Here is a 20,972-nt window from a genome sequence, read left to right on the forward strand (position 1 = left end):
TGCACTTGTCCAGATACATGGAAGAAAAAGTTCACTGCAGAAATGTTGAGTTTCACTCTCTCGTATCAAATCAGTTGATTTGATATCTTGGAGAGAAAAAAAAAATCCTGCCAGACATGAATCAAAACTAATTTATTTTGCTTTTTTTTTTTACTACTTGTGGTAAATGTCAGTTTATTTTTGCACCGTCATTGATGAAAATAAAACCAACAAAGACCACAAGAGGAAACAAATGTGTTCTGTGTCTGTGTTCATTTAAAACAGGAATTAAGAAAAATACACTAATAAATAACCATAATAAAGTCTCAGATCCTTGGCTCATCTGCAAACAGAAGTTCCTATACATGTTTTTGCAGCCCCTAAAAAGTGAATTGCATATGTACACATGCGTTAACCTCAGCTTGAGGTGTGAATAGGTTATGAACCTTGACAAGGAGCAGCTGCCCGTGGTGCACGTGGGTGTTTGTGAGGATTACCCCCGGCTTAGGGATAAGAACCCTCTGCTGATTGGTCGGACTGAAAGCATGCCACTTTGCAAGCGCAACAGGTTGCACGTCTGGACTTATTACCTGTCCAACGATGCAAACGGCGACCCCAGTTCCCAGCTTCCCCCCACCACGGTGCCTCCAAGTAGCGAGCGCGGGCCCCTGTTGAAGGATGTAGGTAGCGAGGAAGCAGGCGCTGTCAAGTCAATGTGAGGTGTCACGGGACGGCTAATCGCCATGGTGCTCTACAAGGGACCGCGGCTGTTGGACTTGGCGAAGACCCCCGAGCACCTCCAGTTTAACAAATATGTCCTGACGGGTTACCGGCCAGTGTCCACGGTTCAGGAGTGCCTCAGGAGCCTCTTCTACATGCACAATGAGCTGGGAAACATCTACACTCACGGTGAGTCCAGTCTTGAACTGTTTGCGTGACCTCCAGGGTCAACCTCCACTCCACTGACTTTCATCCTGGTCTCTTTATTTAAAACGTACACATATTAACAGTTAAATGGATGTATATTTGACCAAATGTACAAACGGGACGCAGATGCCAAGTACTCTCACTTCTGGCCGGTTACAGTTGTACTTGACAGTAGTAGGTAATGAGGATATAAGGTATTAACTGTAATCTGCCCTGGAAATCCCCGTCCTCGAACCATCGTCCTGCTAATAGGGTCTTTAGAGATGCAGGTTGTCCTGCACTTTTCAGCTGCATTTTACAATATTCATTAATGTGAACAAGTTATTCCTGAGTTGTGTTTAAAGGCAAGGGGGGAAAATGCACACACTTGAACACACTTGAACTCTTTAAAAAAAAAAAAAAAAAAAAGTTATTTATATAAAGCCTTAATTTCCTGCTTCCAAAACCTAGCTTATGCCTTGCACGGTTGTAAAAAAACTGCGGCCTCTGAAGGTGTCTTCGCAGTGCTCCATTTTACCAACTGCTATCCTGCTAAGTCCATTAAGGCTAACACTCTTACTTGGAGGAAGTGAAGGGTATTTAGCTTGAGGGCATCGCTAATGTTGCCACCACAGCTACAGCTGGAGCCTCGTTAACTCTTGCTAAAGAAACAAACCGAGGAAGTGTTTAATTCCTCTTTTTTCCAACCCCGTCAGTAACACACAGCCACATCTCCAAGCCTTTGTCTGTCTAAAACCAACATGACACCAACTGGTACTGATTCATAATCTCACTTTTCTCTCTTTTCCCACTTTCCAACTCCTAACCGTCACACCTCAGGAATTCCTTTTCTACTTTTCTTGGTGCTGCTGCCCTTCAGCATCCCCTGGATGGAGGTGGACAACACGTGGATCTGCGTGGTCCACTATCTGGCCTGCCTCTGTCCCACTGTGGGCTCGGTGGTCTACCATGTGTTCATGAACCACGTGGGAGGTGAACTTGTGTACGACACCCTCCTCTCCCTGGACATGTTTGGCGTCTGCCTCGTTAACACTCTGGGTAGGACACTGACACATCCTCTTTCAAACTCGGCTCCTAGGATTTTAACTTGAGACTTGCAGCAAACTAAGAGAAAGAAAAGGGGGGAAACTGAATAAAGCCCGAGGAAATGAACTGGGACTTCATTAAAGTCAGGGTACCATTTCTCTACTCAAAAACTAAATTTGTTTTCTTTCATCATAATTAAGGGATATTAATTAAGGAATGTTGGCTGGTTATATTTAAAGAATGTTTCCACTAGATCTGTATTATCTGGTTTTCTTTTATTTTCTAGTTTTGATTTCTTTCTATTGTATTGTAATTTGTTTTCTAAATATAAATGATAAAAGGGTTAATTTGATGATGTATTGATATTTAGACTTTTCAAAAAAATTTATATCACTTACCATCCAAGTAAAATCTCAATGAGTAGGAAATATTGCAGTGTAAGAAATATTAGCTGCAACATACACAAGTTGTAGTTTCAGCAAGAGCAACTTCAGAAAATTGTTGTTGTTAGATTGTTGTTGTTTTTTTCCAATTAGGATTTGGACTCTTAAGCAGTCCAGTCGAGTCCAACTTAAGTCACTCACATCTCAACACTGTGGAATTAACCAATGCAAGGTTTTATCGCTTGTTAGTTTAACGCTAGTTCTTCTGAGCTTCTTCATCACCTGTTCCATCCTCCTCTTGTCAACAGGGGCTCTCCCCATCATCCACATCACCCTCCTCTGCTACCCGACCATTCGGCGGGCTGCCCTGCTCACCTACATCCTCCTGTCGGCCTACGGCATCTACTGCGCCACCACGGCTCGCACCAACATCCTGCGCCTGCGGGCCTTTGTGTGGCAGGCCCTGTTCCGCTTCAGCCTCTTCCTGTTCCGGGTGTTCGGCAGCGGGGTGGGCAGCCCCAACTCCCTGCGCCTCTTCATCATCATGGACTCCCTAGCCGTTCTGGGAGGACTGGTCAACATTGTCCAGATCCCCGAGCGCTTAGTCCCGGGACTCTTTGACAACTGGGGCAACAGCCACCAGATCATGCACGTCATGGTGGTTTGTGCTATTATCTACCTGCACTGGGGAACACTGGAGGATTTAGCCTGGATTAAGACCTTCCAGTGTCCCACTGAGTGACACAGGGCTCATCGGCTGCAGAAGCTCGAGCAATAATCGTGGCAATGCTGGTTGCCAATAAAGAGATTTAGGAGCCGCTGAGGCAGGAGAATTAAGAGAAGAAAGTTGTTTCAGAATGCACTTTAGCTAGCCGCTGAAGCCCTCGGCAAGGGAAGTCTACAATGTTGCCATGGCTGAAAATGAGGAACCTGTTGAGTGTAACTGTGAGACTCTAATGTCACTGTTAAATCACAATCCTGAGCATACTTGATAAATACATTTTTTTTTTAGTGAATATGCAGTAGTTTTGGGTAAATGAAAATAACCAAAAGTGGTTTCAAGACGGAAACAAAAAGATTGTACATAATAAATTATTTTTATATCCCACTTTGTATTGATTATTTCCTGTTTGATGGAGAAGCTTCATGGAACAGAGTCAGATGGTGGTTGAAAACTTGAGCTGTTTATTGGCAAGGGAAGTAAGTATATATACATGTTTGGGGGGGTGAAAGGTCACTAAGATTATCATCTTTTTTTGTTATTCAGGCTTGGCAAAAGAAAATGTTACATTCCATGTTATAAGTTATAAACTCATGAGACAGTGGCACCTTCAAACCAAAGCATCACCGAAAACTGCAACAAATTACGTGAAATTCAGGGGGATTTGAGGGGAAAATGTGTGCGTGAATGACTTCCAGACCGAGGGGTTGTTGATGCTGCAGATATGGGTTCCGTGGCTCGTTACACAGCAACTGAGTCGCTTCAAATCGCAGCCTGTCCTTTCGAAGCATTCCTGCGTTTCTTTTCAAAGTGTTTGCGATTGAGCAAGTCCTGTTTTCATTTTGTGGATCAGTCCTCGTCAGAGCTGCTGTCCTCCTCGGCCTCCGACAGGTCAGCGATGGGGAACCGCAGGAGTGCGGCCACTCCGCTCAGCTGAGTTAGTTCTGAAGAGGAAAGTTGCAGTTGAAACAGAGCTCTGTGATTCAATTGTACTATTGGAGAGAAGCAGATTATTTCACTGATGAGCACTAACGTTAGTATGATGACATGACTGCAAATCCCACACTATCAAACTATTTTGTGTTCCAGTTTCATAAACCTCTTAAAGAGCCACAAGAAGAGAATTTTTTTTTTCCAAGTTTCCATTTTGAGAATAAAGTTGAAATTTTATAAATAAAATAGAAATTTTGAGAATAAATTCGAAATTTCGAGACTAAAACCAAAATTTTGTAATTAAAGTGGAAATTCTGAGAATAAATTCGAAATTTCGAGACTAAAACCAAAATTTTGTAATTAAAGTGGAAATTCTGAGAATAAAGTCAAAATTTCGAGATTAAAATCAAAATTTCACGATTAAAAGTCAAAATTCTGAGGATAAAGTTGTGGATGATTAAAGTGGAAATTTCAAGAATAAAGTCGAAAGACAGTTTTCTGTTTACTTCGACTTTATGCACGACCAGTTTGTAAGATTCATCTGGCAGTAAGAAAGCCCAGTGCAAATTTTATTTTTACTGTCTGATGCCACACTTTGTAACACGGTGGTGCAGTGGTGAGCACTGTCACCTCACAGCAAAAAGGTTGCGGGTTCGATGCCAGGCCTGGGGCTGAGGTTTGCATGTTGTCTGTGTGTGTGTGTGTGTGTGTGTGTGGGGGGGGGGGGGGGGGGGTCTCTCCAGGTTCTCCAGCTTCCTCCAGGCATGTGAGGTGAATTAGGAACTCTAAATTGACCTGTCTGAGTGTGACAACGGTTGTTTGTCTTTCTGTGTGGCCCTGCAATGAACCGGTGACTTGTCCATGGTGTCACCCTGCCTTCACCCAATGACAGCTGGGATACTCAGACCCCTGAGAGCAATAGGAAGCATGTATAGAAAATGGATGGATGGATGAAAAGTAATTTATTTTCACTTACGTTCCCCGGACACATGAAGACTTGAGAATATTCTGTGGTAGAAAAGAAAACGTATTAGGTCTCTCCCGGATTTAAACTACTGTACAGAGAGGCAGACTTTGAGAAATAACGAAATAAAACAAGCACCTAACATTGCCGCCATTGTCCCTCACGTTGTCCACCAATCGGACGTATCGACTCCTTGTTGGGACGTCCTGATGTCTGGGCACACAGATGAAGACACGTGAGACACACATTTATTAAAAATGTATGATTTTTTTGATAGGATTCTTTATTCTAAATTTCAAAAAAACGTAAGAGACATGATTTGGTTTTTGTTTAATGTGAGTTACTCAACTAAGGTTTTTATTGTCAAATGGCGGCAATAAAAACTTTGGCAGCCACCTGTTCAGCCAATAAATCTGTCTGGAAAAACTAGTTGCCCCTTGCAGGTGTGATGTAAGCAGGTTGGCATCCGTCACAAGACACAAAGTACCTGAACAGCTTATCGCTTATCAACAGGGTGTCGACGGCGAGGGCGTCGGCAGCCTTCTCCACATGAGCCAGCCTGAGAAAGTGGAGATACAAAGGTTGGCGGTTATCAGCGCGACCGATCGAGGCTCGTGCCTGGGGGGGGGTTTCTGGCTCACCCGTAGAAGGCTCTGTCCGGCTCGTGCTGGAGCATCTTGTAGAAGTCTTCCAACGCTTTCACCTCGCCTGCTGCCTGGCAGGTGAATATACAGTGTCACTAAATCTTTCCAGTGTGTTGGATTGAAGGATGAGAATGACGCAGGCTGACGCACTCACCTTGGTGTCAGAGAGCCGACTTGTCACAGCGGGATCAGAGAGAATTTCTGCAACAACAACAAAAAAAAGATTTGATCACAAATTTTTTTTTCCTCTCCACTGTGATCTTGGGATGACATTGTGATTATCTGTGTGTCATACACCACCAGCCGGTACCTTTAAGCGAGTACTTGTGACCTGATGACGAGTGTACCAGCATGAATTTGGGCCGGTTCTCCAGCAGGACCTTGTTGTCCTGTCGCACTGCCTCCTTGTAAAGGTAGGCGATGAACTGGTCCTTCACGAAGCCCGGACTGGCAACAAGGATGCACTTCACCACTAGAAGGGGAGAAAACAGAGGAAAATTAGATTTCCTAGAGTAAGAATGCCTTTATTTATCCCATGTTGGAGAAATTTACATAATTAGACCAACATGTAGTGCAATAGAGAGGAATTAATTATATGAATTAAAAAGAAAAAAGAATACAACTATAGAGTAAGAGAGGAAGGAAAAATGTTTCCATCTGTATGGACAGTTCAATTTTTACAAATTATTCACATTACATTGTAAAAAACATAAATGAAAATAAGTGCTTTATTGCGCAATGAAAATGTTAGTGATTGAGAATTTATCGATTGCAGTTACACAGCCTAACCTAGCAAGGATGAATGACCTTATGATGAAGTTAAAAACAATCACGAAAATCATGATAACGCGGTCACAGTGAGAAACCACAAAAAAAGCACCACAAAAGGAGACGAGCAGCACAGCTGACGAGGAACCAGCGCGATGGAAAGGAGAAGTGGGAGACTTGAAAGAAGGAAGAGGGGCGAGTGCGTCGTTGGGCCCTACCGTCAAAGTTGATGTGACGCAGGATGGCCTGCATCACGGCCTCGTAGAACCTCTCCAGAGCCTGCAGGGCGGAGAGACACGCCGTTGGGACTCCTGCAGGCGGTGACTGACAGGGGCGGAGACTGACAGGGGCGGAGACTGACCTTCTCGTGCTGCGTGCAGCTGCCCCTCCTCTTGCGAGGGATGGTCACCTCCACCTTGGCGCGGAGCAGGGTCATGGCCGGGGTCACCAGCACCAGGTTGGCCAGGCCCTCCTGCATCACCACAGCGGCGACGTCAGCCTTCTGGGCCACATCGCAAGCCTGGTCTAAAAGCCATCAGCCAAGAAGAGACAAAACACAACTGTCAAATCTAAACTGTCCCTATGATCTTGTTTTTTCTTTCTTGCTCTATTTTTATTTGCACTACTTAGTTGCTGTAATTACGCAAATTTCCCCAATGTGAGATAAAGGCTTAATGAAGACTTTTATTCTAAATGCTTTTCAATTTCTCCAGATTCACTAATCTTACATTTTTTATTCATAAACCCAGACATTCCCTTCTGAAGAATCAAGGTGGAAATTAACCTACATTCCTTCATTCCTACAAATGTGAAATTATTCTTTGTTTTGTTTTTGCATTGAAGTTGATCGATGAACACAAAACCACCATTAATATCAAATGAGTTGTTGAAATATATTTGGCAAAAACAAGACAACCCGAGTGATATTTATTGCTACAAGGTGCTGCAGTTGCTACAGCGCTGCAGGGTGTCTAATCACAGCAGCCCACTGCACCCAAACTTGGAAACAAGACACTTCCAAGTCCATATAACGTCATCATCATTTACAAGCAGCGGTTGTTGTGCGAGTCAGAGCTGGCCAAACACAATGGCTAGCTAGCCCAAGGATGTTGATGTTTTGTGAGTTTTGCCCCATAAAAAGGCAAATACATGCGAAACAGAGGCACTTGCTTACCAATCCTATCCAGCACAACGCTGTCCCAGCTCTTCTTGGCCAATGTAAACTTCCTGTTGAGCTCAAGCTCGATAGTGTGGTAAGCCCCCATCTGGTCAATGAACAGAGAATCATTACTAACCACTTCTTTCAAAGCTTATTGCATATTATGTTTTATAATTTATCACGTTAATCGTGTTTCAGCGAAACAATAGTAAACTGATCATTTGATCAGTATTTTTATTAATAATAATTCTATTTTGTCAGTCAAGTTAGTTTTAGTATGTGCTCAGTGTGTACAGCAACCTACCACCATTAAAAGTCAAACTTTTCAGACATAATTGCTCCAAAAACTTTGATTTTAGCCTTTTAATAATCTAGTCTATATGAGACAAACACATGAATGCAACTGACAGGCAGTTAGGGAATCTCAGACCTTGACATACTGGTTCTCCTCGATGTTAGTGCCCTTTACTCTCAGCCGGCAGGCCTGCGAGTCAAAATCAATAGTCTCCACACAGAGGGTGAGAGTAGTGCGCACCCTGGAGCTGCCCACACTTCCCGTAGTGGACTCTGTCTGCACCTTCCTGTGGCAACCAGGGAAAGAAATTTGGGTTTTAAATGGGGATAGAATTCTCAGGACATTTCGGGCAGAAATCACGACAATTAGCTACAGCTCACTCAGTCACAACACAGTCGGAGGTTTCCCGGGGTGCAAATCAATTGCATTGTCGTGGTATAAGATGAGACGCACCGTGGTGTAAGTCACGAAGCATTAAGAATCTGTTAGAAAATCATTCAGACTTCTGTTAACATCAAACTATGGTGGCTAAAACACGATGAACTTGGATTTAGAATCACGGTAAGCTGTATGGATGATACAGTTCCATGTAGTGGATAGGTGTCAAACTCTGGCCTGCGGCCCACGCGGCAATACAAAATCACTACTGTAGCTGGCCCGCCGGTACCGCTAATACTGCAAATCCCAAAATGCTCTGCTGATATTTTGACATACCATGACAGGGCGCTTATTATTTTTTATTTATTACTACTTAATCGGTTTAGTGTCGTTATTTTATTTTTTAATTCATTATTAGTCCATGGAAAAATTATGAAATTTAAATCAAAAGTCTGCAAATGAAAAAGAGCCATACGATTTATATTTTTTATTTGGATGAGGTTTTTTTTTTTTCATTTCAAATTCGATTTTGCATGTGTGCAATATTAAGTTATTTATTGTATAGCAATAAGCTTTGCTTGTTCCATATTCAGGATAAAGCAGCTTGTTTGGGTCCTTAACCGTTCTATCTGGAGAAAGTTTTTTTTTCAATAAATATCACTGTTGACCCACAACTTGGTCTGAATCTTACATTTTGGCCCACTATGCATTTGAGTTTGACACCCCTGGTCTAGTGCCTCAGACAGTTAGATTATTAAACCAGGAACGCTCAAACAATAATAATGAAAAAAAAAGAAGAAGCTAGAATTATTCCATGGTAAAGGGGAAAAAAAGGCACAAAAATATCGTCAAAGCTTTATAACTGCATGAAACTTTTCAAGAGGTGGTCCCCGGTGGCTACCTGATGGTGGAGGCTCTGAGGCTGTCTCCTACTTGCAGCAGGTTGTAGGTGTGCCACATGTCCTCTGCTTCCTCTGGCATCAGGGTCACCTGCCTGACGAAGGCAAGCAAAAACAGTGAGTCAGCCTTTCACTGGCCGCCAATCGCATGAGTCAGGGTGACGCTCGGGACGCTACCAAACACTAAAACATGACGCCATTTATCGGGGAATGACAGGTTTTTACATCACAAGTAAAGGTTGGCAAGGTTTGAAGAGAGTTAATCCAGATAAGTAATGTAAAAACACAAAGCAGTACTGGTGGAATGTGAGTCTAAACACTCAACCACACCACATTGAATTTATGTTGGTTCATATCAACAACCAAATCATCCAGGGTTAAGCCAAACCCTCACAAGAATGTCAATAGGGGCGAAAACCTAAGGCCATATGTTACATTTAGAGAAGGGACACATGCACTGTCAGCTGCATGCTGCTTTAGCAGGCTAACATTAGCCGCCGCCACTCACTCACTCACTCACTCACTCACCCGGCATTATCCTTCTCGATATCTCTATGAAGCAACTTCATGATCGGACGGCTGCGGTAATCAACTTTAATATCACTTCACGGCGCCGGAGTTCGAGTCGACTCGAGTTACAGTCATTTTTGATGTCGGTGAAACGGCAAAGTAGCTAGCCGAGCCATGTCGAGCACGGAATGAATCACTCGCTGCGTGTTGCCAGGCGCCTGGACATTGCGTCATACACCAAAATACGTCGTCGATCCTTTTCTATCGCGGTCACTTCCGTGGGTGTCACTTTGACGTTGGAAAAAAAAATGAACTGAGACGAATGCAAAAAGCGCGCTTTGATGGAAGAGAAGCGCCCTTGACCTTGAGGCGATGCTCGTCTTTTCCACACTTGCGTGCCAAAGGCGAGCAAAACCTGAGAAAAAACAAAGAATTGGTTGTGCATTTTCTGCTTTGTGGTTTGAGATAAGGCAAATGCTGACTGGCGTCGGAAGCAGCCAATCGAAGGCAGCGGCGGCTTCATCACTCCCCGGCAAATCGCATCAGCAGCCAATGGGAGCGCAAAGATTCTCCGTCCTCTTCCGTTCAATAGTCGTTGAGGCTAACGCTCCCCTAGCCCTTTTTGTCGATGGCATGGTGCTTGTAACTACCGCAGAGAGAATCCTTCCTACGAGAAAATACTCGTCCTTTTAGCGAATTCGCCTACTCGATGCTGCCCGCGGTATCCGAAGTGGATTTTTAAAGTACATGAGCGCCATCGCATCTCCGATAGTTCGACATCCAGCCTCCAATTTTGAGGTTGTAAATTCTGTCTCAAGGTTAGCCAGCTAGCGGGCTAACGGTAGCCGATTAACGCTTAAAAAACTAGTTCAGTTAACGGTAACTAGGTAGTCAGCCAATATTAAAGACGTCCAACATTTTGAGGAGTTGTTTTTTAATCGAGCCCAATAGAATTCTAGCATGGCAGAAGCCGACAAGCTGAACATCGACTCGATCATACAACGTCTGCTGGAAGGTAAGAGTAACGTTAACTTGCTCGATATTTATTCACCAAGGTAGCCATTTTAGCTTGTCCAGGCTAGACAACGATAGCAACCTTTTCTGTCTTAGCTGTTCAACTTTACGCTTGGTTTTCTTGCCGGTTACACATTTGTCCGTGAAAACGGCAATCTGCTCGACAGATATAAACAATTATGTCCCTCAACCCGGTTGAATCATTGAACAAATAGTTTATCTTAGTCTTGTCCCTGGAACAAAAAAAAAAAAAAAAAAAAAGCTTTGCAACGCCGCTAACGGGGGAAAAAAAAAAAACTTGCATGATATTATTGTTAGTAATAATAATTACATGTAATATTTTGCAAATTTTTTTCTCCCTAATTTTGTAATTTAGCGATATTATTATTTATTGCATATTTTGCATGTGTAACTTGACATTAGGAAACAGCGGCTCCTCATCAGGTGGCATTCCTTTACTTATTCTTATGATTCATTTTACCCCATCGATTGAGCGTTCATTCAAATGAGGTGGTTTCCTACTAAAATGTGCTCATGTGTTGCTGCACAAATGGGGAAAAGATGTGCAACCCCTGCAAATAATGTGGATTTCATAGATGCCAATTAAAATTTGCATAGTCAGTGAATTAATGAAATACCATGCACAGTGGATGAAGGAGAGTCATTTTGTTGAAACGATGATGGAGATATTGTCTGCGGATACTACGCTGCCTGCACAAAACATCAGACCTCACAGTGTGCCAATTTTTCGTGGCACTTTGCCCTATTTAACCATACAAGCGATTTAGCTCAGCAAGTGGCAATACAGTCATATCACAATGTTTATTTTGAAAAACAAATGTGAGGGGGAAAATGGCACCTGCCTAATAATCCTAATTTGAATGGTGCAAAGATTTTGATTACATATTAATTTGTTCAGTGTGATTTTTGTCATTGTCGAGGGCCTTTTTTTTTCGCTCTGTCTCACTCTCTCTCTCCCTCACAGTGAAAGGCTCCAGACCTGGGAAGAATGTTCAGCTGACAGAGAACGAAATCCGTGGTCTCTGCCTCAAATCCCGGGAGATCTTCCTCAGCCAGCCAATCCTGCTCGAACTTGAGGCGCCCCTCAAGATTTGTGGTGAGGCTTAGTTGTTTTCTTTCTGTCTGGGGAATTCACTCGTGTTGTTGCACAGCATTTGCAAACACGGTACGTGGCTGATGTAGCTTACAGTGGTGGATTAACACACGGGGGGCTCACATGATGCTGTGCGTTTTCAAAACTTTTAAAGGCCACTTTATATTTAACAAAAAAAAAATGATTACAACATAGCTGTTTAAACAGCCGTGCAAGTGTGTGACTGTGACCTTGCGTCTTTATTGCACAGCTAGAGGGAGAAACTGATAATGTGGGCTTGTTTTGCACACACGTCTCCCTGGAGTTGCTCCCCTGTGTCATCCTGCTGATCCCACAGTGCAGTAATAATCATCAGCTTCCACACACACACACACACACACACACACACACACACACTTAAGTGCAGGGTGGCGCATTTATTCATTGGCTCTAGCAGTGCTTCATTAAGAGCCAGCGATTACACCTTTTGTTCTTTTTTCCCCCTTCTGAGTTTTGTTGTTGTGCGCGTAGACGCAACAATCTCACCTTTGGCCGCTGTTAATGTTTGATCCTTGCTTGATGTCTCACCAGGTGACGTCCACGGGCAGTACTATGACCTGCTCAGGCTTTTCGAGTATGGCGGCTTCCCGCCGGAGAGCAACTACCTGTTCCTGGGCGACTACGTAGACCGAGGCAAGCAGTCCTTGGAGACCATCTGCCTGTTGCTGGCGTACAAGATCAAATACCCAGAGAACTTCTTTCTGCTGAGAGGAAACCATGAGTGCGCCTCCATCAACAGAATATATGGCTTCTATGATGAGTGTGAGTGACTTTGCACCATCTTGTTGTGATGACTTGTATTTCCTTTTTTGGATTTTTTTGTGTGAGAGGGAAGCATTTTAATCTATATGGAGGGAATCATTTCAATTTGAAGTAACAGCATTTGTTTCATTCTGGCAAGGAATGGGACTCATTAGTCATAATAAAAGCTACAAACACCAGTAACCCGTTCTCACACCTCGCTCCAGGCTGAGACACATGATCAGGCAGCAGTGATTAATCACATGCCTCTCATTGCTATTCACAGAGGCAGGATTATATAAAATGTCTAGCTTCCGATGTGATGCAATGGCTGCGGTCGTTGAGGTTTTTTCAGCCCCGAGATGAGATTAGAATTATTGAACGGTGACTTTGCTCTCGCAGGTAAGAGACGATACAACATCAAGCTGTGGAAGACCTTCACCGACTGCTTCAACTGCTTGCCCGTTGCCGCCATCGTGGACGAGAAGATCTTCTGCTGCCACGGAGGTATTCCTGCCCGTCTCGTGCCTTCCGTCGCCTCTCATCCGGAACGACGTACACACACACGTGTCTTTGCGCTGTAGTTACTGTCAACACAATGTTCAGGCATGCAGGCCTGCTCAGGATTTATTGTTCCCGCCCTTTCAGCAGTCATGCTTACAGAACACGTTTTCTTATTGCAAGCGCTGCTGCTGCAGCAAAAATGAAACATGCAGACAATTTGAGGCACAAATCCACCTTTTCCATGTTATAATTGGTTCATGTTGTGCAGCTGCAGTTACTAAAAAAAAATAATAATAAAGCTGCTAAGCTCAGATCTCCCCCAGCCACGGACGGTACAAAGCATCCCAAACAGGGCCAATAAAAGCAACAAAAAAAAAAGAAAGAACATCATTTGGTTCCTAAAAGAACACGGCGATGTTTTGAACATAAATTGTGTAACCGATTGGACCAGGGGGCCTCGACAACGTGACTCCACCAGCCTGCCACAGCCATCTTGTGCCTGAAACCCGCTACAGAAAATATGTAAACAGACTCGCAGGCGCTGATAATGGGGGTAAACATTAGCGGCAGGTTACATAAGGAGCAAGACATCGGAAGGATCGAGCACATTCTGTCACACGGCAACTCCGGAGCCACAGCCCTTTTGGTGACCCACTTCAGATTGTCTTCATTAAGTTGTGGTGTGCAAGCAATTAGTTTCAATCTTGCACACATGTACGGGGGTGTTTTTTTTTCCTTTCCTTTCCTTTTTTAATATATATGTATATATGAAGCAAAGACATTTTTATGTCGCTCGTGTGGAACATTGTTTACTTAGCAACCCTGTTCATAAAGTGAAGTGTTCTACCTAACATGACTGGACGCTCATCACATTTCTAGTATGACAGAGCTGACTGTTAATACTAGTCTCTCTCCACACTCACTGCTCTGAGTTATTGTTGGGCCATTTTGTTACTCATGTGCTGTTTTGAGTTTCTACAGGTTTCTGATTGGCTGACGTGTCTTTATGCGTGAAGATGACAGCTTTGCCTCGTGTTTTTGGCAAACACAGACTTTGCCTGACAAAGCGCGTATGTGGTTTTATGCGGATGGGATTATTTTTAAAATACCGTAGTGTGGAAAGATTTCTATTGATTTCCGGGGGATGGACATGTTTTTAAAAATACCCACTTGCGTGTGGATAAGGCCTGGCTGTCGGCTGTGTGACTCTTACCTTCAGCAGTCCGTGTCTAAGAAAAGAAGAATCCTTTAGGAAAAGTCTTTTCAAAACTCTGGCACCACTCGAACCCAGAACTTCCAGAGCCATAACATCGTGTTCACCCCCACATCCAGCAATGAAACATTCTAACTCGTGAACCCCCTGCAGGCCTGTCACCAGACCTCCAGTCCATGGAGCAGGTCCGGAGGGTCATGCGTCCCACCGACGTGCCCGACCAGGGCCTGCTGTGCGACCTGCTGTGGGCCGACCCGGACAAAGACGTGCTGGGATGGGGCGAAAACGACCGCGGCGTCTCCTTCACTTTTGGCGCAGACGTGGTCACCAAGTTCCTTCACAAACACGACATGGACCTCATCTGTCGGGCCCATCAGGTGAGCGCACAGCGCTTTTATTTAAATTATTATTTAATTCTTTCTTTTTCCTCCCCTCTTGGCTGTTTCCATGGCAAATGGAAATGAATATCCCACTCTGTCCCATTACTATCATGCAGTTGCGAGCAGATTCAAAACTGTTAGTCACGTTGCTCCCCATGTGGACCCTCGTCACTGCTTCTTTTCAGCATGTGTGCAGAAATCCTGAAATGAAAATGGCTCCAAGAATTTAGTTAATTAAATTGAATTAGCCCCAGATAATTGAACATTTTGTACATGGGTAGGTAATATCATGATGACAGTGTAGTGGCATGAAAGAACAATTCACCTGTATATACTGTGATAGTCATAATATACCTAGAACAAGTTACTTTTAAACAGCTTAAAAAAGTGACCTATTAGAAGACACCCTAAAGTCAGGATAAATGTTGAGGGTGTTTTTACTGTTCTCTAATGTAAAAAGGGGTCACATTGGACTCTCAACATTATTTAAGGGTTAAATAATGTGTTCCTTACACATTTTTCATTGTGAAATTTAGGATCTCAGGAAGAAATGCCGCTTATCAATTAATCATTAATCGATCGATAAGGTCAATCAATAAATTGATCGATAACTTGCATCCCTAATTTCAACGTATACACTTAATCATCTGGTCCAAATGCTAAACATTCGTGTGCCCCTGTATCACTGCACACACCGCTCCTCTAGGCTGCTGAACACAGTTTGTTCCACTTCCTGCTTCACCATCTCGACTCTTTGCTCGTAGTGACTCGTAACTTGAGTGGTTGACTAATGTATTTTCTACCGCCAATGCTGCTGCTTGAGGAGCACATCAGATGATGCAGGCATAATTGTTTTAAACAGTTGAAACAGAAACAATCTTATGATATTAAAAATAGACAAGACAGTGATTGTAACACAATACACTAATTCTATTTGAAAAAAACCCAAAATCCATTACACTGTTAAAAATTAAATACGACCACTTGTTTTCAGTTTTAGTCATTTCCTGACGTCTCTGAGTCGGAGGCCTCTGAAGTCAGGCTGCCTGCGAGTCTGCAGCCACGCCTTCTCTGGCTCCCCTTTCACAGCGGAGGGCGGCGACTATCTCTGCCTCACGTGCGCGTGTGCCGTGTGAAGTCAGACAGAGAGCGACAGATACGGCCTCCAGCATGCAGCTCCCCTGCGGGCTGCTGCAGTCTGCGGCCAGAGAAACGAGGCGCGGAGTGAAAATTGGCCTGATTTTGTCTGTATAGTCGACGGTCGGGGCTGAGAGACAGGCAGCGAGACGGGTACCTCAGCTTGGCTGTGAGACAGACTCCAGACCAGCGGTGTCAAACTCCAGTCCAAAGTGAGCCAAAATGTAAGGCCTGGACAAAGTCGCAACATTGATATTTATTTAAAAAAAATCTTCCTCCAGATATAACAGTAAATCTTTACATATGGACCCAAACAAGTTTTGCTTTAACTCTTGAATATAAAACAAGCAACATTTAATACTCCCCATTAACACCTCAATATTGCGCATGTGCAAAATCAAATAGTAAACTTTTTCCACCGGCTGATAATACATTTAAAAATAAAATAACATAAATAAAATGAAGCAATAATAATATCCTTCAATGAACATCCTGTCCTGATTGATGCACCAGAATACCAGCAGAGCATTCTGGGATTTGTAGTATCAGCAGTACATGCGCTGTATAATACCGGCGGGCCAGCTCTATAGTGATTTTGTATTGGCCTCATGGGCCAAAGACAATTACACTGTGGGCCAAATTTGGCCTGCGGGCCAGAGTTTGACACTGATGCTCTAGAGTCTCGCAGACCAGGAGAGGAAACGCCTCCAGCATGGCCAGGCACCTGCTGACCGGCATCCTCGCCTGCTAAGGGAATTGAATAACAGACGGGTTCGCAAGTGACAGATTAGTGACTCGGTTATCAGTCGAACAAGTCAGAGTTTTTTGTTTGTTCTTAGCGACAAGCAAACTTATTTAGCAGCAGTTTAATTTACGCAGCGACGGAGGCAGTTTCACAGGTAGGTCAGCTGAGTGGAGCACACAGCTTTAATTATAGAATTTGAATACGTTATTTGAAAAACATAAAACTATTCATGACATTGTACTAAATCGAAATGAAAGTCAAAAAGACATTTAAAAAAAACAAACTAAAAATGTCATTGACTGCGTGAAATGTATTTTCTTTTTAAAAAAATACTCAAAAAGCTCAGCCACTGTGTCACATACATACATACATACATACATACATACATACATACGTACATACATATATATATGTCGGAAGCAGCCACTAATGAAGTGTCGTTGCTTCGCCAGGTGGTTGAAGACGGATACGAGTTCTTTGCAAAGAGGCAGCTGGTGACGCTGTTCTCAGCCCCCAACTACTGCGGCGAGTTCGACAACGCCGGCGCCATGATGAGCGTAGACGAGACCCTCATGTGCTCCTTCCAGGTAAGAAGTTCCTCACCCTGCCGCAGTGCCTGTGAGCAAAGTCGGCAAAGAGCCTAGTCCTGGGTTTTAATCCAGTTCAGGATGTGGTGCTTTGGTGCACACAGAGAAATGTAGATATTCACTACCAGGTTCTGGTGATCCTAGCTGGCGTCCCGGCTTTGATTACCCTCCATCTCCACCGCACATGCTCATATTTTTTACAGTGCAACCTGCTGCACTTCTTGTGATTTATTTCGGGCTCAATTAAATGTCTGGCGTCTCATGTTGCGTATCGGGATTATCCGCCCCAAGAAGAGAGCGTCAGCAGATAGTAAACTTGTCCTCACCTCTGGTGGTGCGAGGCCGCCGCTGTGTCCAACTCCAGGGCAGCAGGTTGCAGGACGTGGGCCGTTTTCTAACCCTCCAACCACGTCTGTTGCGCTGCTTATTTGTCCCGGCTGTGCAGGTAATCAGCAGGTGTCTGTATTTGGACGAAAGCTGCCGAAGCTTCTTTTGGTTTTGTTTCTAGTAACCCAATAAAAGCTTTACACTTGCAAACCAGTCAGGAAAAGATATAAAATATAAAAAAAATCCAAAGAGGGTCTATTCACAGTCAAATTACTATCATCCATGTGAACACACAAGTTGCGTTTCCATTACCGCTAGAATTGTGCAAAAGCTCAATATTGCGATAAAATACTTGTAATGGAAACACCTGAACTTCGAAAGACCTCTCACATACGGCTAAAAGGCTTTGACGCTCTCATGAGGTGGTTTTTCAGATGTAGCAATATAGAGGAAAATATTGCAAAAGTGTCATGGAAACACTTTTTTCACATTTACGCGTCACCGGACGCGACGTACGTGATTACATGACCAGTTCACTTCGAGTAAAAATGGCTTGTTATGTTTGGACGGAGGAGGAGACGCAATATTTTTTACAAGCGATCAAAGAGAAAAATATAACAACCATCCTTGACGGCAAACAAACGCAAACGTAATCCTCGTGAATCTTGCTGCCGAGACTTGACGAGAATTATGTCCCGCGCGAGTTCTCGTAATTGTCATGGGACGAGATTTTACGAGAATTACGGCTTATTGCAACTTCACACCTAAAAATGGAAACACCTGCAAATTACAATTGTACTTTGTCGAACCTTTAGAAAAACCACTTTCATTTTGCGTCAAACTGTATTGGAAACGCAGCTACTGACTGTTATCGTGGTTGTGGAATTCCTGCTGAAGTGTTTCTCTCCGTCTGCTCTGTCCCAGATTCTCAAACCGGCAGACAAGAAGCTGTTCTACAGCGGCGGAGGCATGGGCTCCGGCCGCCCGGTCACCCCCCCACGGAAAGCTAAGAAATGACAAGAGTAGTTTTGCCCTCGACCTCCGACCCCGGACCACCCCCCCTCCCGTCCCCCCTCCTGACCCACTCCCCCCTTGACCCTACCTACTGCCCTCTCTACCTCTTTTCTCCTTTCTTTCACCAAACAGCCAGAAATCAAACCTATACCCAGGGCTTTTTTTTCCTTTTTTATCTGTACTTCTTAAAAAAACATTTAATGTTACAAATTGTCCGAGTGCGAGCGTGAGTGTGCGTGGCGCAGATGACGAAAAAGCCGCCTCGTCTGCCGGTGAGCATTAAAATCATGTGTGCACGTGTAAAATTTTTGTGCGAAAGTATTAGAGATTTTTTTTTTCTTCTCTTTTTATTTTCTTTCCCCCTCTCTTACTGCTCCTCACTGGAATGGTTAAAACCACAGTCGTTGTCTGTCTGTACAGTGATTTTGACTGAAACGCAGGGTTCGGGAATTAAAAGTGCGGGGAAATTGCTGACTCGGCGACTTTCCTCAGCAAACTCTCCGCCGCCAGCTGGCGATGTGTGTCCGTACAAGTGGAGAGAGAGTGTTTTGCCCTCCCCATCCTCTGTACTGTAAAATGTCAAACACGGGCGTGTGCGTGTGTGCGCGCGTCTGTGTGCGTCTGTGTGCATGCAGAGTCTTGCCTGTCTGAGTGTGGCATTTAGTTTTCCCCCTAACAGGAAGCAGCATCTCACCCTGTTCCATAGGTACAAGCTACAGACGTATGCACACACGCACACACACGTGCACACGCACGCACGCACGCATAAACAGACACACACTTTTGCGCGTTTGACTTCAGATTCATATGAGCCAGAGCTGTAAAAAAAAAACCATACAGTTTTAGGTTTGTACAGATTTGATTACTTGAAAGAGATTTTTTGTGAATTCGTTTTGTAGTCTTTCATCAAGTTGACCAATAAAGCGAGAATCTGAAATAAAATACCTCCTGTGCAGTCTGTTTATTTGTTGCAATGCATACATATGATTTATTTAGTTTGTAATACATTACTTGTCAAAATCTTTTTTTTTTCACTTCACAAATATTTTTCAATAAAATATTTCATCAAGTCAGATTTAATTTATAAAATAAGGTTATTATTTATTGAATTATTCAGATTTATGATCCATAGTTTCATGAACCCCAGACGCTGTTTGATTACATACTTTTGTGACCAGCAACAACTGAATGTTAATCCCTGACCATCCCAGTCAAAAAAGTCTACAGTGTTTTATCTCTACACCATTGACATGAAGCATTAAAATTAAGCAGTTGGAGCAACGGAAAATCTGCCAAATCATTGAGCAAAATGATTTTGAGTGCCTTTTTTTACATCCATTGTTTGTTTGTTTTTGTTAGAATTTATGTTAAAAAACAAAACAAAAAACAAGTAAATAATATCTATATGTTGGCTGTTTTTTAAAATAAATTTTAAGGAATCCTGGTAAATGTACACTGATTCCTTTGTGGAAAATATGTCCACTCGAATTCACTTCACTTTCTGTCCACTGGAGGATGCTGTTGATCTCTTTTCAATACTCGGTTGTTAGGCACCGCATGTAATTTCGTGTTTACTATTAATTTAAAAAGTAATAAAAATGACCAGGAGCAGTTATTTAATATTTCGCAAAAAAAGAATACAATCTGCACCCAAAATGAATGTGAAATGTTTCACTAGTTTTTCACGTCTTTTACATATTTTTTTCATTCAGCTGAAAAGATGGGGCCATATGGCTGAAATGCTTTTACGGTAATAGTGAGATTCACTTTTTGTTGCTACACAGTGTTGAACGTTTTCTAAGTGACAACTCTTTAACGTTCCGCATTCTATATTTATCCAGGATCCAGTTTCTTTCCTTGGCATTTCCCCTGGCTCAATTCACTTTCATTCATCTTCCTGTCAGCAGTACCCCTCCTCAAGACGCTCTGTCCATCATTTTACCTTCCAGTTGCAGATTGTCCATCATTTTACCTTCTAGTTGTAGACGATGTGTGGGGTGGTTGCTGACAAGAAATGGTTGCAGAATTTAAAAAGAAAACTTCTAAATGGACCAAAAAAAAAAAAAAAAAATATATATATATATATATATATATATATATATATATTTTATATATTATATTTTATAAATGTGGGGGCAACAATTGCAGCAGAGGTTCCACTGAAATCGGGCAGTTCCTTATACTGTATATTGATCTCATTTGATGTAAATCTGAAGGCAACTAAATGTTCTTCTGATTTTTAACAGCCATTCTGATTCTCCTTCACTGATAAATTACTACTATAATCAAAAGCCTGAGTCATCCTACCCATCACATTTTCAATCTGGCTGTAGTCTGACACGCAACTGCAGCCCTCCATGAAATCATATTGACTGAATTCAAATCAAAAATTCATTTTGTTTAAAAGTATTGTTGCATGAAAATGATACACAGGACTGTATTTTTTTTAAAGTTGTTTTTGTCCCCTCCAGTTAATTTTCCAGATTGCAGTTAATTTTCTTGGCACAGTTTCCCCCGGTAGTGTTGGCAGCTCACCCAGATATCTTGGCCTCTTGGCTGGATGGGACAATT

At 43.0% G+C, this 20,972-nt stretch overlaps 3 protein-coding genes across 3 annotated transcripts; 2 read left to right on the plus strand and 1 right to left on the minus strand.

The window, feature by feature from the left end:
• Positions 1-96: 96 nt before the first annotated feature.
• LOC142893576 (progestin and adipoQ receptor family member 4-like) lies at positions 97-3,342 on the plus strand. Its single transcript, XM_076034311.1, has 3 exons — positions 97-888; positions 1,726-1,944; positions 2,624-3,342. Exons 1-3 carry the CDS (start codon positions 723-725, stop codon positions 3,055-3,057), a joined length of 819 nt encoding a protein of 272 aa, XP_075890426.1. The 5' UTR covers positions 97-722; the 3' UTR covers positions 3,058-3,342.
• A 137-nt stretch (positions 3,343-3,479) lies between these two features.
• pelo (pelota mRNA surveillance and ribosome rescue factor) lies at positions 3,480-10,016 on the minus strand. The gene is made up of 13 exons (XM_076034309.1): positions 9,605-10,016; positions 9,079-9,171; positions 7,935-8,085; positions 7,520-7,610; positions 6,707-6,870; positions 6,564-6,624; positions 5,888-6,049; positions 5,732-5,778; positions 5,575-5,648; positions 5,421-5,492; positions 5,072-5,146; positions 4,946-4,977; positions 3,480-3,980 (listed from the first exon to the last, which is right to left on the minus strand). Exons 1-13 carry the CDS (start codon positions 9,643-9,645, stop codon positions 3,886-3,888), a joined length of 1,158 nt encoding a protein of 385 aa, XP_075890424.1. The 5' UTR covers positions 9,646-10,016; the 3' UTR covers positions 3,480-3,885.
• A 194-nt stretch (positions 10,017-10,210) lies between these two features.
• Positions 10,211-19,343, plus strand: ppp1cab (protein phosphatase 1, catalytic subunit, alpha isozyme b). Its single transcript, XM_076034310.1, has 7 exons — positions 10,211-10,601; positions 11,586-11,717; positions 12,285-12,515; positions 12,897-13,001; positions 14,365-14,588; positions 16,926-17,060; positions 18,312-19,343. Exons 1-7 carry the CDS (start codon positions 10,547-10,549, stop codon positions 18,402-18,404), a joined length of 975 nt encoding a protein of 324 aa, XP_075890425.1. The 5' UTR covers positions 10,211-10,546; the 3' UTR covers positions 18,405-19,343.
• The last annotated feature ends 1,629 nt before the right edge of the window (positions 19,344-20,972 follow it).

This window comes from Nelusetta ayraudi, unplaced genomic scaffold (genome assembly GCF_046127955.1).
Source record: "Nelusetta ayraudi isolate G7.1 ecotype Tasmania unplaced genomic scaffold, CSIRO-AGI_Nayr_v1 ptg000042l, whole genome shotgun sequence".
NCBI classification, from domain to species: domain Eukaryota; kingdom Metazoa; phylum Chordata; class Actinopteri; order Tetraodontiformes; family Monacanthidae; genus Nelusetta; species Nelusetta ayraudi.

Excerpts from the sequence above, each read along its gene's own strand:
- LOC142893576 (XM_076034311.1), top strand. The coding sequence starts at position 723 with ATGGTGCTCTACAAGGGACCGCGGCTGTTGGACTTGGCGAAGACCCCC. Across the intron at positions 889-1,725 it reads GGGAAACATCTACACTCACG|GAATTCCTTTTCTACTTTTC; the intron begins GTGAGTCCAGTC and ends GTCACACCTCAG. Across the intron at positions 1,945-2,623 it reads CTGCCTCGTTAACACTCTGG|GGGCTCTCCCCATCATCCAC; the intron begins GTAGGACACTGA and ends TCTTGTCAACAG.
- pelo (XM_076034309.1), bottom strand. The coding sequence starts at position 9,645 with ATGAAGTTGCTTCATAGAGATATCGAGAAGGATAATGCCGG. Across the intron at positions 7,611-7,934 it reads AGGAGAACCAGTATGTCAAG|ATGGGGGCTTACCACACTAT; the intron begins GTCTGAGATTCC and ends TTCATTGACCAG. Across the intron at positions 4,978-5,071 it reads GACAATGGCGGCAATGTTAG|AATATTCTCAAGTCTTCATG; the intron begins GTGCTTGTTTTA and ends TTTCTACCACAG.
- ppp1cab (XM_076034310.1), top strand. The coding sequence starts at position 10,547 with ATGGCAGAAGCCGACAAGCTGAACATCGACTCGATCATACAACGTCTG. Across the intron at positions 10,602-11,585 it reads CATACAACGTCTGCTGGAAG|TGAAAGGCTCCAGACCTGGG; the intron begins GTAAGAGTAACG and ends TCTCCCTCACAG. Across the intron at positions 11,718-12,284 it reads GGCGCCCCTCAAGATTTGTG|GTGACGTCCACGGGCAGTAC; the intron begins GTGAGGCTTAGT and ends ATGTCTCACCAG.